Below are 15,466 nucleotides of genomic sequence, written 5' to 3'. Positions count from 1 at the left end.
CAAGAGTTTGAGCCCAAGAAACTGTGATTCAAGGGCAAGAAATTTCTCGTTGAGAGCCACAAATTGTTTCCGGACAACCAGAAACCCAGTTGGAGTCTGTCTCATAAATGTGCGCATTTCGGCCTCAATCTCCCGACAAGCCAGACATGACCAAGACAGGCCCATGCGTTTCGAGATCAGATCATTTAGCCGGCCAAAATTTCCGCCACCAGCACATTTTATGTGGGCAAAATTTTCGCACAGCCAGCAGCTAAGAAATTAATCACCAATGATTACACCACCGAATTCACATTTCTTTGCACTAAAAACATTGTTGACAGCAGTAGAATCACTGTGCACGAATAATAAAAGAACGGAGTGAGAGCGCAGGTAAAATGGGAGAGCAGACAGCAGAGCGAGCCAGACAATCAGCTGCAGCGGCAATAATTCAAAACAGATGATCCAACGAAGTGCTTCTGCAGTAAACTCACCAAAGCAGAGACACAAACGAAAAGTCCACAGAGAGGGAGAGTATAGGCAATCCAGAGAGAGTGAGAGCAAAAATGCGAGCAGCAGGCCCGAGAGAGTGTGGGCGATGCAAACGTTGATGCGCGAGAACAGTGCACACCGAAGAAGCGATAACGAAAAGCAGACTGTGCAAAAAACAATAACAAATTGCCTGCACGAGTCCGATGCGTTACGTTGCGAATATTGAATTTATATCAAATACTTGTTTACAAACAAAACACTGGTGATTAACACAAAGTAAAATCAAATTAAAGATGCGATGATATATCAAAACAAAGTCACAACAATGTTGTATGATATTTAAGCAAAGGGCGGAGAATGCAGGAGCAAGAAAAAAACACAACCGGCTTAAGCAAGAGCTAGAAGCGAATATAAAAAATTGTCTCTTAATGCAAGCTGAAATTTGGCTCGAAAATAATAGGTCATGGCAACAACACTTTTTGTTTTGGTGCACACAGCTGACGCAGTCCGATTTGGCTATCGGAACGTTGGCAAGAAATAAATGTTTGTGCACAACAACACAAATGTGCTCGTAACAGCACACACTGTGCTCGTAAAATGCGCGTAACAGAACATCTGGGTAAGGACAGCTGCTTTCCGCCAAATTTTTTTCAAAATGTAGGTGCAACAAATTAATTTTTTTACAATTAGCAAATTAATTTGCAATGTACATACATGCTTCTACTCACAGTTCGTCAGACTTGTTAAATACCCAGGTGTTGTATCTAAGAATAAGCGCACCCTGCAAATGTAGATTATTGTTTCGTTATTATAGACCGATCAAGCGAAAATGGCTGAATTGTAGAATTTTAAAATGCCCAGTTGCTATACTACATATGTGGTATACATGTATATTTACTATGGTCTGTGAAGAGCCGCTCAACTGAGTAGATTCGACAATTTTCAAAAGTCTTTTTAACCAACTTACCGATTTATATTAAATACATTTTTCTTGCATTGATTGATTCATTGTTAATATAGCAAGAGAGTTTGTGGTTTTCAGGACACGTTCTTAAAGGCTATTTATTAATTCTTTCAAAAACAATACCAAAAATTCCTTTTTATTCTAGCTCAACTGAATAGGTTCAAGTGCATTATTGCATTTTGACGTCTATGTCGCTTAGTAAATGACGGCATTTTTTGTTTGCTAATTGCAGTCAAAGCAATTTACGTTATTATACCCAATACTCAAAATGAGTATTGGGGTATATTAGATTTGTGGTGAAAATAACGTCCAGAAGGAAACGTTTCCGATCCCATAAAATATATATATTCTTGATCAGCATCAATAGCCGAGTCGATTGAGCCCTGTCTGTCTGTCTATCCGGCTAGTCTGAACGAGATCGTATAATTATTATAGCCAGAATCAAGAAAACAATTTCATTCTTTCTCGCTCTGTCTCTCTCCAACACACAGGTTTCATGGTCGGCTTTGCCTATTGCAAAATTTGAGTTCCTAGATCTCGGAGACTATAAGAGCTAGAGCAACCAAATTTTTGATCCACACTCCTGTGATATCGGACCTGCACGAGTTTATTTTAAAATCTCGCCCCACCCCCTTCCGCCCCCGCAAAGGATGCAAATCTGGGGATATTCATAAATCTCAGAGACTATTAAGGCTAGAGTAACCAAATTTGGTATCCTCACTTCTGTTAGATCTCACTATAAAACGTATATCTCAAAATTTCTCCCCACCCCCTTCCGCCCCACAAAAGACGAAAATCTGTTGCATCCACAATATTGCAGATTTGAGAAAACTAAAAACGCAGAATCATAGAGAATGACCATATCAATCAGATTGCTGAATCTGGATCAGATCAAATTTTTATAGCCAAAAGGAACAAATCAATTTGCAGTTCAAAACGTTCCCCGTCTTTTTTTTTCGTAAAATTGGTCGCGGAAAGCATTTAAACGACTTTGGAAAAGTTAAAATAAAGTGTTATATTAATTTTGGCCTAAATCAGCGGGAAATCGCTAAAACAGTCGGACGAAGCCAAAATGTAATTGGCAACTTTATTCGTAGTGAAGCAACGTATGGCAAAAATATGAAAGGAGGGTCTCAGCACACGACAACACCAGCAGACAGACGTCTTATAATTAGAACTTCTTCAAATTCCAAGTGTTCAGCAGCTAAAATCAGGGAAGAATACACGTTTGGCAACTTTTAAACGCATTATTCGGAGTGCAAAACGTTTGACGAGATCGAAGATAATAAAAACGAGGGGGAACGTTGTGAGCGCAACTCTACATTTATACCCGATACTTTGTCAGTATAGCTCTCCTCCGGCAGACGCCGCTAATATTAAACGATACGACAAAGAGTGCGTGCGAGAGAGACAGAAAATCAGTCTAAGCGTGTCGTCGGGCGCTGCATCAAATTGATTTGTTTCTTTTGGCTATAATAATGATCCGATCTGATAAAAATTCGGCAATCTGCTACATGTGGTCATTTTCTACGGTGCTTTTTAAATTTTCCCGTATCTTTAAAATTGTAGATGCCACATATTTTTGGCCTTTGTTTCGGCGGAAGGGGGTGGGGCGATATTTTGAAATACACGTGATATAGTGAGATGTAACAGATTTGTGGATACCAAATTTGGTTACTCTAGCCTTAATAGTCACTGAGATTTGTTTTTGCCCCAGATTTTCGTCCTTTGCGTGGGCTGAAGGGGGTGGGGCGAGATTTTAAAATAAACTCGTGCAGGTCCGATATCACAGGAGTGTGGATACCAAATTTGGTTGCTCTAGCTCTTATAGTCTCTGAGATCTAGGAACTCACTTTTAGCACAAGGCAAAGCCGACCATGAAACGTGTGCGTTAGAGAAAGACAGATCGAGAGAAAATAAAATTTTTTTTCTTCATTCTGGTTACAATAATAATGCCATCTGGTTCAGATTCTGTAGTCTAGAAGATATAGTCATTCTCTACGATTCTGCGTTGTTGGTTGATGCTGATCAAGAATATATATACTTTATGGGGTCGGAAACGCTTCCTTCTGTACGCTACACACATCCATTTTCACCACAAATCTAATATACGCCTATACTCATTTTGAGTATCGGGTATGAAAACCACCTCTCAGTAATGCGCGTAAGGCTGAACGACCCCGTTTTGAAAAGGAACAGGTGACATGGAACGAGGAATGACACAATGTCGTGTTTTCCGATGAAAAAAAGTTCAACATGGATGGACCGGACGGCTATAACTACTAACACCATGACCTACAAAAGGAGGAATGTTTTTGAGTCGAAATCCCAGCTGCGCGGGAAGCATAATGGTATGGGGTGCGATTTCCTATTATGGGACTTGTGAGCTACCGTTTCTTTCATCGAAAATGAATGCAAATGTGTTGAAAACTGTCATACAAAAGACATTCCTACATTTTTGATTCGAGTTTGTGGATATACCAGCACGACAATTCCCCCATTCATACTGCTAGAGTGGTAATACAGTGGATAAGTCAACAAAATGTGAAATTGCTAAATATTATTGAAAACTTTTTGGGGTATATGACGGTGGAAGGCAATTTCAAGACACTGAGACCCTAATTGACGCCATTAAATCAGTCTACGCAACTATATCGATCAATGTTCTAGAAAATTATTACAAGTCCCTAAAAGATCGAATATATAAAGTAATATCAAGCCAAGTTGGGACTACCAAATGCTAACTTATACTTCGGAGTTATTTTAATACCCGATACTCAAAATGAGTATATATTATATTAGATTGTGGTAAAAGTGGATGTGTGTATCGTCCAGAAGGAGTCGTTTCCGACCCCATAAAGTATATATATTCTTGATCAGCATCAATAGCCGAGTCGATTGAGCCCTGTCTGTCTGTCCGTCCGTCCGTCTGTCTCTCTCTAACACAGGTTTCATGGTCGGTTTTGCCAATTGCAAAAAAAGAGTTCAAGGATCTCAGAACTTATAAGAGCCAGAGCAGCCAAATTTAGTATCCACACTCCTGTGATATCGGACCTTGACCGTTTGTTCTCAAAATTTCGCCCCACCCCCTTCCGCCCGCACAAAGAACGAAAATCTGTTGCATCCACAATATTGCAGATTCGAGAAAACTAAAAACGCAGAATCATGGATAATGACCACGCACGCACTCTTTGTCGTGTCGTTCCATATTAGCGGCGTCTGCTGGTCCGGTTGCTGAATCTGGATCAGATCAGATCATTTTTGTAGCCAAAAGGAACAAATCAATTTGCACTGGCTACGCAGCGCCTGACGTCACGCTCAGACTGATTTTCTGTCTCTCTCGCACGCCCTCTTTGTCGTGTCGTTTAATATTAGCGGCGCCTGCCGGAGGAGAGCCATATTGACCAAGTATCGGGTATAAATGTAGAGTTGCGGTCTCCGCAGCAACTCACAACGTTCCCCGTCGTTTTATGTTAAAATCAGCAACAGATGTGCTTTTTGAATTTTTAAATTCCTGAATCTATGCAGTTGATCTAGAATAAATAGGCATTTTTTGTAATTTTTTTGATAAAATTAATAAAAAGCCTTAAAAAACGTGTCCTGGAAATCACAAACTTTCTTGTTATATTAACAATGAATCTATCTATACAAAAAATGTATTGCATATAAATCGATAAGTTTGTTAAAAAGATATAGCGGTTTGACTTTTGAAAATTGTTGAAAATATTCAGTTGAGCGGCACTGTATGTAGTTTTTATTGTTGCGGGCAGTGCAAGCCAAGTTGTGTTGGCCGTATTGCCATCTCTGTTATTTTCATATTTATGGGCCATCTTTTCTTATTGATTACTTAGACCATCCAAGAAACGTTTGATTATACCCGGTACTCAAGAGTATAGCGGTATATTAAATTTGTGGTGAAAGTGGATGTGTGTAACACCCAGTAGGAAGCGTATAGAGAAAAGTTCATATGTTTTTGGTCATCATCAATAGCCGAGTTGATATAGCCATTTCTGTCTGTCCGTCTTGCTTGACGCCTAGTTCTCAGAGACTATAAGAGCTAGAGCAACCAAATTTTTTACCCGCCCTTAATTGATATTACACTGTTACAAGTGTATTTCGCCTCGCTCCCTTCCGGGCCGAAAGATTGAACATCTGTGGAATCCACAATTTACGAGATACGAGAAAATCGAAAACACAGAATCGTTGAGAAGTACCAAATATAGGGAATCTTATTTTAGCTAGAAGGAACTAATATAATTGCAGTGGCTGCGCAACGCCTTTCATGCGCTTGCTCATTCCCTCTCTTTCTCTCTCATAAAACACACTCAGCCTCGTTCAGTATGCGCAATATGCGGTAAGGGAGCGAGATAAAACGGCTGGTGTTAGTGTAAAAATAGAAAGAGACAGATATAAAATAAAAATGTAAAGAAAAATGGAAACAGATAAAACTAGATTTATAAATATCTCTCGAACGGTTCAATCGATGTTTATGAAATTTTTCTTTGCAAAAAATCAGACCTCGCAAATAACGGTTGACACTTTCGGAATGAAAAACGAAGGGGAACGTTGTGCGCGCCCGTCGAAACATTCTGACTAATTTTCTGTCTCTCTCGCACGCACTCTTTGTCGTGTCGTTTAATATTAGCGGCGTCAGCCGGAGGAGAGCTACACTGACTAAGTATCGGGGATAAATGTACAGTTGCGCTCTCATAGATCTCATAGATCCGGTCATTCTCTATGATTGTACGTTTTTAGTTTTCTCGTATGTATCTTCAATATTGTGGATGCCACAGATTTTCGTCCTTTGTGTTGTCGGAAGGGGGTGGGGCGAAATTTTGAAACACACTTGTGGCAGTGAGCTCTCTACAGTGAGCAAAAATAAATACATTTGTAACAGTAAGCTCTGCAGTGAAAAATTAAAAATAGTTTTGTAACAGTGAGAGCTCTACAGTCAGTTCTAATAGTCTCTGAGATTTGTGGATGCCCCAGATTTTCGTCCTTTCCGGGGGCGGAAGAGAGTGCGGCGAAATTTTGAAGCAAACTCGTCAAGGTCCGATATCACAGGAGTGTGGATGAAAAATTTGGTTGCTCTAGCTTTTATAGTCTCTGAGATCTAGGCACTAATGTTTTACGCTAAGCAAAGCCGGCTATGATACGTGTGTGTTAGAGAGAGACAGGGTGAGAAAAAACGAAATTGTTTTCTTCATTCTGGCTATAATAATGATACGATCTAATTCAGGTTCTGCAGTCTAGAAGATATGGTCATTCTCTACGATTCTGCGTTTTTGGTTTTCTCGTATCTTTGAAATTGTTGAAGTGGGGCGGGGAGGAAATTCCTTCTGGACGTTACACACATTCATTTTTACCACAAATCGAATATACCCCAATACTCATTTTGTGTATCGGGTATAAAAAACAACTCTTTATCGACACATTGAGAAAAGAGACAGAAAGGTACGGATTAAACATGTTTGTCCTCAGGTCGCTCTTCGCTCGAGCAAAAACCGATATTTACACGTCTCTTTGATGTAAGCAAACGGCAAAAGTATCTTGTGCATATGTATGCGCGCTTGCGAGTGTGGTGCCTATGTCAACGATCACTTGCCAGTGCAGACAATATATACTATATTGTATATATATATATATATATATATATATATATATAATGGGGCAAAATGCAGTTGAATTTCTACTGGGCATTATTACCTTTATTATCATCACATTTCTTCTTCATCATCTGTCTTCAGATTGGAGACAATTTTGCAAATCTCTAAAAATATTATTATATAAAGATAAAAAATAAATAAAACTAGGTATTAACACAGTATGGGGCGATAACTACTGAGGCCTTAAGCTTACTAGAGTAATATTATATATTATACTATGTATACAGGATTAGTTATATACGTGATTATATGCTGAGAAGGATTTTTGAGTGATCTAGGAATTTGAGGATTATATTGGAGTTTTTATATATATTTTATTATTATATTACATTATATTTATATATTAGATTTGTGGTAAAAGTGGATGTGTGTAACGTCCAGAAGGAATCGTTTCCGACCCCATAAAGTATATATATTCTTGATCAGCATCAATAGCCGAGTCGATTGAGCCCTGCCCGTCTGTCTCTCTCTAACACACAGGTTTCATGGCCGGTTTTGCCAATTGCAAAATATGAGTTCAAGGATCTCAGAACCCATAAGAGCTAGAGCAACCAAATTTGGTCTCCATACTCCTGTGATATCGGACCTTGACCGTTTTGTGTCAAAATTTCGCCACATCCCCTTCCGCCCCCGCAAAGGACGAAAATCTGTTGCATCCACAATATTACAGATTCGAGAAAACTAAAAACGCAGAATCATAGATAACGACCATATCTATCAGATTGCTGAATTTGGATCAGATCAGATAATTTTTATAGCCAAAAGGAACAAATCAATTTGCAGTGGCTACGCAGCGCCCGACGTCACGCTCAGACTGATTTTCTGTCTCTCTCGCACGCACTCTTTGTCGTGTCGTTTAATATTAGCGCCGTCTGCCGGAGGAGAGCCATACTGACTAAGTATCGGGTATAAATGTAGAGTTGCGGTCTCCGGAGCAACTCACAACGTTCCCCTTCGTTTAAACTGATCTTGTTGCTTTGTTTAAGTAGCCAGAACATTTTCTGGGCCTTACCTACCAGCTTGCTCCTCACGCTACGAGTGTGACTGTCGAAAGTTAAAGGTGCATCCAGTGTAACTCCGGGTTCTGATCAACAATATTCGCCTCCGTCAGGCTGTTTAGTAAATTTATTGAAAACCTTAGTTGGCGCAATAAATGTTAACCATCTATCTAATAAATAGTTTGATTGTATATTACAAATTTTTTTTCATTCTTAGCAGGAAAAATAAGCTTACAAATAAAAAACAATGAGCCGAAACACTGAACTAGAAGTGGTTTTCTGTAAATTTAGGCGGAGAACTGTACTCCAACTTAACATGCGCTCGATACTCTTCATCATCGTCGTGATATTCTCTATAGCACTGGGAGCAGAATAATTCGCCATCGCATCCACGGCAACGAAAGACGGCATCCTCATTACAAATATTACACCAAGGCAGCTCCTCAGTAATACTATTTTTGGCCAGCTCACCCTCAACGCCATCATTTAGGTTGCTTTGCCCAGTTAGTAAACTTGATTCTGCAACGTACTGTTCGATTTGTTAAACCTTTTGGTATTAATATAATGTATAAAGTAACAAACCTTTTTTATTACATTTCTTAGGATCATTTCTTCATCCTCGTTTTCGCTGGGAGTATTTAAAGTTTTCGATAGCTTTGCACCCGTACCTGCCTCATTATCAAGTGGGGCATTCCGTAGTGCACACAAACGTCGTTCAATGTCGGAAATCGCATCGTTACGTTGGGTTTCCACTTTCTGATCCAACTGGGTTTCATCCATAAACTGATCAAGCAAATCTTTAATTTTTTCCTGGTCACTTCTTTGATCCGTGGAAAGCAGCAAATCCTTTTTGTAGTAGTTCTTTTGATCGGTAAGGCCACTTATGTTAGCGAGACGTGTCCGAATTTCATCGTCTGTTGCATCGACATCTTTAAGATTCTGCAATCGTTTTGCTATTGCACTATCCAAATTTTCTTCAATGTCTTCTTTTGTAGAGTCCCCTGCGGTCCTTATGGGTGCCAGAACTGCTGCCAGTTCCTCAGACGGCAAAACACTGCTGCAGTGAAAGGTAGCTTACAATTGGGTTGGCAAACGTCTGTGTCTGTACCTACTTGAAAAGTACGTCTGCCTTTTCGAGTTCCAACCGGGTGGAACTATTTAAAGGATGTGGTAGGCGCAGTTTGGTAACAAGTTCCCCGGGCAATGCATCGCAGTCAATGACTTTTTCATGATCGATACAGGTCTGTATCTTGGACAGTTTATCGTAGCAAATTAAGCAGACATTCAGCACCTTCCCTGCGAACCGAGGTACCGGTATTGGCCTCTTCAGACACTTTGAGCAGTAGGAGAAGCCGCAGTTGGGACACCCATACTAAAACAAGATAAATTAGTATAGAATATAAAGTAAATATTATATTCTTGCCTCTTTGCTAAATAATCCATATTTGCGGCTGCAGCCGAAGCAGCTCATGATGGCGAGGAAACAAAAAATATATAGTCGAAATAAAATTTGAAAGTAAAAAATATGTAAACAAAGGCTTTTTCACTAGATGTTCTTGCTATATTTTGTCATCAATCTGAGCTATCGAATTTCTGCATATACGATATGCATGTTGGGGGGATTCGTGTAAATGAATTCTACATCCTTTAAACTTCGTGGATCAGCTGCATTCAAGGTGACCATATATCCAGCTGTAAAAAGAAAGAAAACTAAACAAGAATATCCCGTAAGATATTTTAATTTTCTTTAAATTATCAGGTAGGCTCCGTTGTTCATTTACTTTTGCGGATTACGTTTTCTGCCAAAACGTTTCGTTTTAAGGTTCTCCAGTTTTCGCATATTTTTGCTGTTTGCACCAAAACGAAAATTGTTCTTGCCCTGGCCAAATTTGAGGTTGGCTTTATATAAAATTATTTATAAAGAAATCAAAAGTTAAATTACGCTATTAATAAGTCATCTATTTTTTCCCTTTTGCAATTGAGGGTCGTTTAGTTGCATAAACAGCCGTTTACTTTTCATTTCGTCAAAGAAAATGTTTTCGTTTTGAAAACGATTAAATCTTGCGGAATGTGAAAACGGGAGCCCCAATTTATGTGTATTCAAAAGTAAATGGGAAAACTTTTGTGAATGTGAAAAACGAAGCCTGGCTGTATATATTAAAAAACATCTGAAAAAACTCAGTAATCAATTTGATCCTTTTTTGAGTTTTACAGTTAATTTAATGGCTCGCTTAGCACATTGCAGTTAGTGCAATTGTACTCACTAGTCAAATACTGTACGGTCTTATAAATAATCTGCACGAAATCAAAGAAATAAACTTTAAGGACAAAACAGAAAACATACATACAGACATATACCTTTTGGGATAAACTTGCAGTGTGAGTGAGAGAAATATAGCTCTGCGACTGAAAGCATATTTATAACACTAGGCACTAAATGAAACTTTTTATTTACGCTTTAAACCAAAACCGACTTTTTTGATGTTTTTTGTATCTATGTCAAGTTTTTTAAAGTTTTTTGATATTTTTTTCAAACAAACATATTTAGTTAATGACCATTAATGTAGTTATTGTTCACTGAATACCCCGCAGTATTCGTTCCACCAAAATCCTCCCGGTATCGGAAAATTAGTTTTATGGTTGCAGAAATCGTACGCGAAAAACATACATAAAAGTCGACTTTGACTTAATCAATATCAATCAAATATGGGAAATGGATCGGAATATTCTGAAGCGAAATTATAGACTAATATATCAAATTTTATTTAATATTAAAAATAAATCAACAAAGAGAATTCGTAGCAAGAGTGATAACATTATATACACATGTATGTATTTTTTTCATGTATACCAAATTAAATATACAAATTCCTTTATTTTATTTTTTTAGAATTGTATACATTTCTTATAATCACACATACAAAAATCCGATAATTATCAACATGATTATCGGTCCTGGTTGACCATTCGGCGGAAGGGACCATATTTGTATAGTACATATGTATCTACACATGTATAATTATACCTATTCGAAAGTACAACCCCAGATTTTCCATGCATGCTCATATAAGACCCCGATAGGGGCCCGGGCCATACAAAATTCAGGCATATGTACATACATATATGTATGTATGCGTAAATTGTATTTTGCTTATACTCTTGCAGAGGGTATTATTATTTTGTGCCACATGTTGCCAACCATAAAGATTGGTATACATTTTACATACATACATACATATGTACATATTTAAGTCAGAATCGTAAATTTTGGCTCACTGAATCGCAAATTTTCAGGCAGGCTCCGGGTTTTACTTTCACAAAAATTCTGTCAATCACATAAGTGGGTGCTCCCCTTCTCAAAACGGAAACATTTTCCTCCCTGAAATGAAAAGTAAAAGGCTTTTTATACAACAAAACGAGTCTTAACTGCAAAATTAAAAAATATATCTTTAATTGTTGCATTATCAGGGTAAATTATCTTGTGCCTTTAGAAATAATTTTTTGTTAACCCAAAATGTTGGCAAAAAATATATTTTTGCGAATAATAGCACAAATGTGCGCTAAACAGCTTAAATTATTGTACGTTGACACGCTATAACTGCATCTTTCAAGAGGCGAAGCAATTACTGCACCGTCAAGTGGCCCGTGTGACACCAGCAGAAGTTGTGCTCGTAACAAGGGCGTAACAGATCATCTGGGTAAAGACAGCTACATATGTATTTCCCGCAGCTATTTGGCATACTGTATATTTGTTTGCCACAATCGATGAGAAAATGAAACATGTCGATAGCAAATATTTGTGAAAAATTAAGCATTTAAAAAAAAACCACGCAAAAGTTAGCGAAAACCGGAGTCTGCCTATTTATGTAAATATGCATCTAATTGCCGTTGAAGCGATTGATCGAAAAACAAGTATGTAAGTCTGTATCTGTAAAAATTGGATGGCTATATCATAGGCCATAATATAAAATATACATATGTACATACATATATACATATTTATGATACGCAGGAATAATCTCTTAGACCTTGGCCACACGCTGAAGGACATATGTACATACATATGTAAGTTGCTGAGCGATGGTCGCTTGGGTGATCGATTTGAGTGTTGTGCCGAGCTCCATCATTTATGTGTATACATTTTCAACTATACGGTTCGTTTTTGGCAATATTTGTTCAAGAATATCGAACCTTTTGAAATTGAACAGACAGCACAGATTTTTAGCATTTTATACTAAGAGCTCTGAGTTATGCAGTAAAAATAAAAACCGAATCAATTGCTGAGAGACGTCGCTTAGTCGCTCAGTTGTTGTTAACGACATCGCTAAGAGCGTGGCTGAAGCCTAGGGTATCAAAATCTTCGGCTGCCATAGCTATCCGTTCTTTCACGGTTTTGTTGTATGTAGTTATTCAATTGCGCAATGCTTGTCTGTTTTTCGCGTTTGTGTTTATTTTTTGTCTTTGTCTAGCGAATAAGAAAGTTAATTTTAATACAAACTTGAAAAACCAAAACACATACATATATGTAAATATGTTAGCACAATATGTGCGACGTTAAATTTTAGTGACAACCAGTATCGACAATGTACAAAAAAACGGCTGCACAACTCCGTCACAGTGTACACCAGAGCATCGAAAACTATCCATATAATGAGGCTAGCAGTGCCCAGGCTACTCTGCAGGCCAGTTGCAAAAGTGAGACAAAAAGCTAACATATTGCCGGTCACATAAATCAACATGTCTCGATAACATTTCAGATTCATTGAACTTTGTGCAGCGTTTAGATATACTGCAAACGCTATACGTCCATAATGGTTGCGTCAACACAGTGAACTGGAATGCAAGCGGAACACATATTGTATCTGGCTCCGATGATAACCATCTGGTCATTACTGAGGCTAAGAGCGGTCGGGTAGCACTCAAGAGCAAGACCCAACACAAGCGTCATATTTTTAGTGCACGTTTCATGCCACACAGCAACGATCAGGCTGTCGTTTCTTGCTCTGGCGAAGGCCTAGTAATCCATACTGAGTTCCAGATTCCATATAGCTCCGAAAAATGTACAAAGACAACAGACTATATAGTTGGAGAAGACAGCCGAATCGTGAACGTTTTTGATTGTCACACATTTGGGAGTACCTTCGATGTTTTGCCAATACCTGACGCACCGCGCTCCTTTCTTAGTTGCGGAGAAGATGCAACAGTACGCTGCTTCGATCTTCGCCAATCCAGTAGTTGCTCCAAGAGTATGTGCCAAAAGCACATCCTTATAATGGCGCCCTGTGCCGTGACAGCCATGGATGTAGCTCCTTTTAATCACAACAATGTGGCCATCGGCTGTTCCGACTCAATAATTCGTCTATACGACAGGCGTATGCTGGCAAATACAGGCTCTGCATCTTTGTCGTCGGGCTCAACAATACCGATTAAGGCTTTCCCTATACCAATGGAATACACGCGTCGTCACTATCGCCCCACCTGCGTAAAGTTCAATGTGAACGAATCTGAGCTGCTGGTCAGTTACTCTATGGAGCAGATTTATCTGTTTGATCTGAAACACCCTGGCTATAATGACGCAGGTCTGTTGAAAAGCGGTTGTTATACGCCCAAAATGCGCCGTGAAGACGATCCAGACCCGCAGATGCCTCGTCTTCGCTTTCGTGGCGATTGGTCCGATACTGGGCCCAACTCCCAGGCCATTGCCGAGCAGGGTTTTAACCGTCCCAATGTGGGGCAAGCTCGACCACCCCTCGAACCAGGAGTACTTAGTCGGCTTAGTGACGAAATATTTCGCATGCTTAATTCGCCCAGTCGTCAAATGCGTCAAACTTCCCAAGCAACCGAGTCAAATACAGATACAACATTAAACCGCAACTCAAATAGCTCCCTTCCTATCAGGGCGCAGAACACAATTTATGGAAATATGATCAACGAATCGGATGTAGCTAACATTTCTGTCAAATCTGGTAAGTATGAAGTTCTTAGACCCTCATAACTTATATATTTTTCAAATATGAATTAAAGGATGTCTTGAGATCACCGAGGACGCAAAAGATACTCAAAATGAGAACAAGGATGCAATTACAGCTGGAGATGGAGAAAGGTTTCCTATTCGAAATTTTAATTACGTAAAAATGGCTTTCAGTGGCCACCGTAACTCAAGGACAATGGTGAAGGGTGCTTGTTTCTGGGGGGACGACTTTATTATGTCGGGTTCCGACTGTGGCCATATATTCGTTTGGAATCGACAGACCGGAAAGGTAGTCAAGACGCTTCTGGCAGATAATCGTGTCGTCAATCGTGTTCAACCACATCCCACGCTCCCCTACCTTCTTAGTTCTGGCATCGACTACAATGTGAAGGTGTGGGCGCCAATCGCTTCTGATCCTCATTTCGATGAGGCCGAAACCGCCGGAGTAAGTGTGGTCTATTTCACTGATTTCGACAAGCCAGTAGAAATCGCATTTAATTTTTACTCTTTGCAGCTGATAAAAAGCAATGAGATTATGTTAGTGGAGACTCGCGATACTATAACCGTACCTGCCCAGATAATGATACGAATTTTGGCAAGCCTACATCAGTATCGCCGGCTGATGCACGAAGCTGGTAGCGAAGCCAGATCTAGGCAAGAAGGTCTATCTGGCAATGGTGCAGAATCTCCTAATAGTGATATATAAGTTAAATCGTGATCTAGTAACCACTCCTTTCCTTTCCCTATTTTTTCCGCATGTTTTTCCCTACTCCAACTTATGCGAAGGCAGGGTGCAGAAGCTATCAGCCTAAGAGGTAGAGAAAACGACACGTTTCTATATGTTTAATGTACATATATCCCATTAAAAGTATGACGAAGTATGACAAACAAAATTGAACTTTGTATTTACACTTCGAACCAAACCGACTTTTTCTGATAGATTTGAAGCTTTAAATTTTGTTTTTAATGTTTATTTCTTAAATGTTTTTGGTTTTTTTTAGAGGTAGTGCTTAACAAGCATCTTACATCTGCTTGTATTGAACTTTCCAATTCTAAAAGCAGATAAATGAAGCTTTAAATCGGTCTTGAAAATATTGAGATTTCGATTAGAAAATTGTTAATTTTTTAGGTTATTTTTTTTACGTTAGCCAAACCAAAAATTTTGGGATATATTGCAAAAAAACAAGTATGAGTGATCTACTCATCCTGGCCTATAAACTTATTTTTCTCTTTTGGAAAGTACATTTAAAAGGTTTCATTTGGTCGCACAATGTTACTTGTTCATATTAATATTTAATTTGTTACTATTATACTATGAATATATCTTGTGCATAAATATTTATGAAAAAATATGAAAGTTGTACAGTAGTAAACTCGAGCGGCGATTTTAAATTGAATA

At 38.8% G+C, this 15,466-nt stretch overlaps 2 protein-coding genes across 7 annotated transcripts; one reads left to right on the top strand and one right to left on the bottom strand.

Moving 5' to 3' along the window:
- Nucleotides 1-8,180: 8,180 nt before the first annotated feature.
- LOC6602857 (abscission/NoCut checkpoint regulator) lies at nt 8,181-9,598 on the bottom strand. 3 transcript variants are annotated; one of them, XM_026990131.1, is made up of 4 exons: nt 9,520-9,598; nt 9,209-9,468; nt 8,679-9,150; nt 8,181-8,625 (listed from the first exon to the last, which is right to left on the bottom strand). In XM_026990131.1, the coding sequence occupies exons 1-4, from the start codon at nt 9,565-9,567 to the stop codon at nt 8,362-8,364; spliced, it is 1,044 nt and encodes a 347-aa protein (XP_026845932.1). In that variant the 5' UTR covers nt 9,568-9,598; the 3' UTR covers nt 8,181-8,361. The 3 variants fall into 3 exon arrangements, with proteins under 3 accessions (XP_026845932.1, XP_026845931.1, XP_026845933.1); XM_026990130.1 differs by having other exon boundaries at nt 8,679-9,153; nt 9,520-9,597; XM_026990132.1 differs by having other exon boundaries at nt 8,557-8,615; nt 8,679-9,153.
- Nucleotides 9,599-11,070: 1,472 nt separating this feature from the next.
- Nucleotides 11,071-14,960, top strand: LOC6602856 (DDB1- and CUL4-associated factor 6). Of its 4 annotated transcripts, none has more exons than XM_026990127.1 (5): nt 11,071-11,097; nt 12,662-12,791; nt 12,854-14,062; nt 14,121-14,512; nt 14,582-14,960. In XM_026990127.1, the coding sequence occupies exons 2-5, from the start codon at nt 12,680-12,682 to the stop codon at nt 14,771-14,773; spliced, it is 1,905 nt and encodes a 634-aa protein (XP_026845928.1). In that variant the 5' UTR covers nt 11,071-11,097; nt 12,662-12,679; the 3' UTR covers nt 14,774-14,960. The 4 variants fall into 4 exon arrangements, with proteins under 4 accessions (XP_026845928.1, XP_026845929.1, XP_002027867.1 ...); XM_026990128.1 differs by having other exon boundaries at nt 11,074-11,084; XM_002027831.2 differs by lacking the exon at nt 11,071-11,097 and adding an exon at nt 11,553-11,565.
- Nucleotides 14,961-15,466: the final 506 nt, after the last annotated feature.

This window comes from Drosophila persimilis, unplaced genomic scaffold, assembly GCF_003286085.1.
Source record: "Drosophila persimilis strain 14011-0111.01,24,50 unplaced genomic scaffold, DperRS2 tig00000520-arrow-pilon, whole genome shotgun sequence".
In the NCBI taxonomy this organism is placed as follows: domain Eukaryota; kingdom Metazoa; phylum Arthropoda; class Insecta; order Diptera; family Drosophilidae; genus Drosophila; species Drosophila persimilis.
This window is presented reverse-complemented; position numbering and strand designations above follow the sequence as displayed.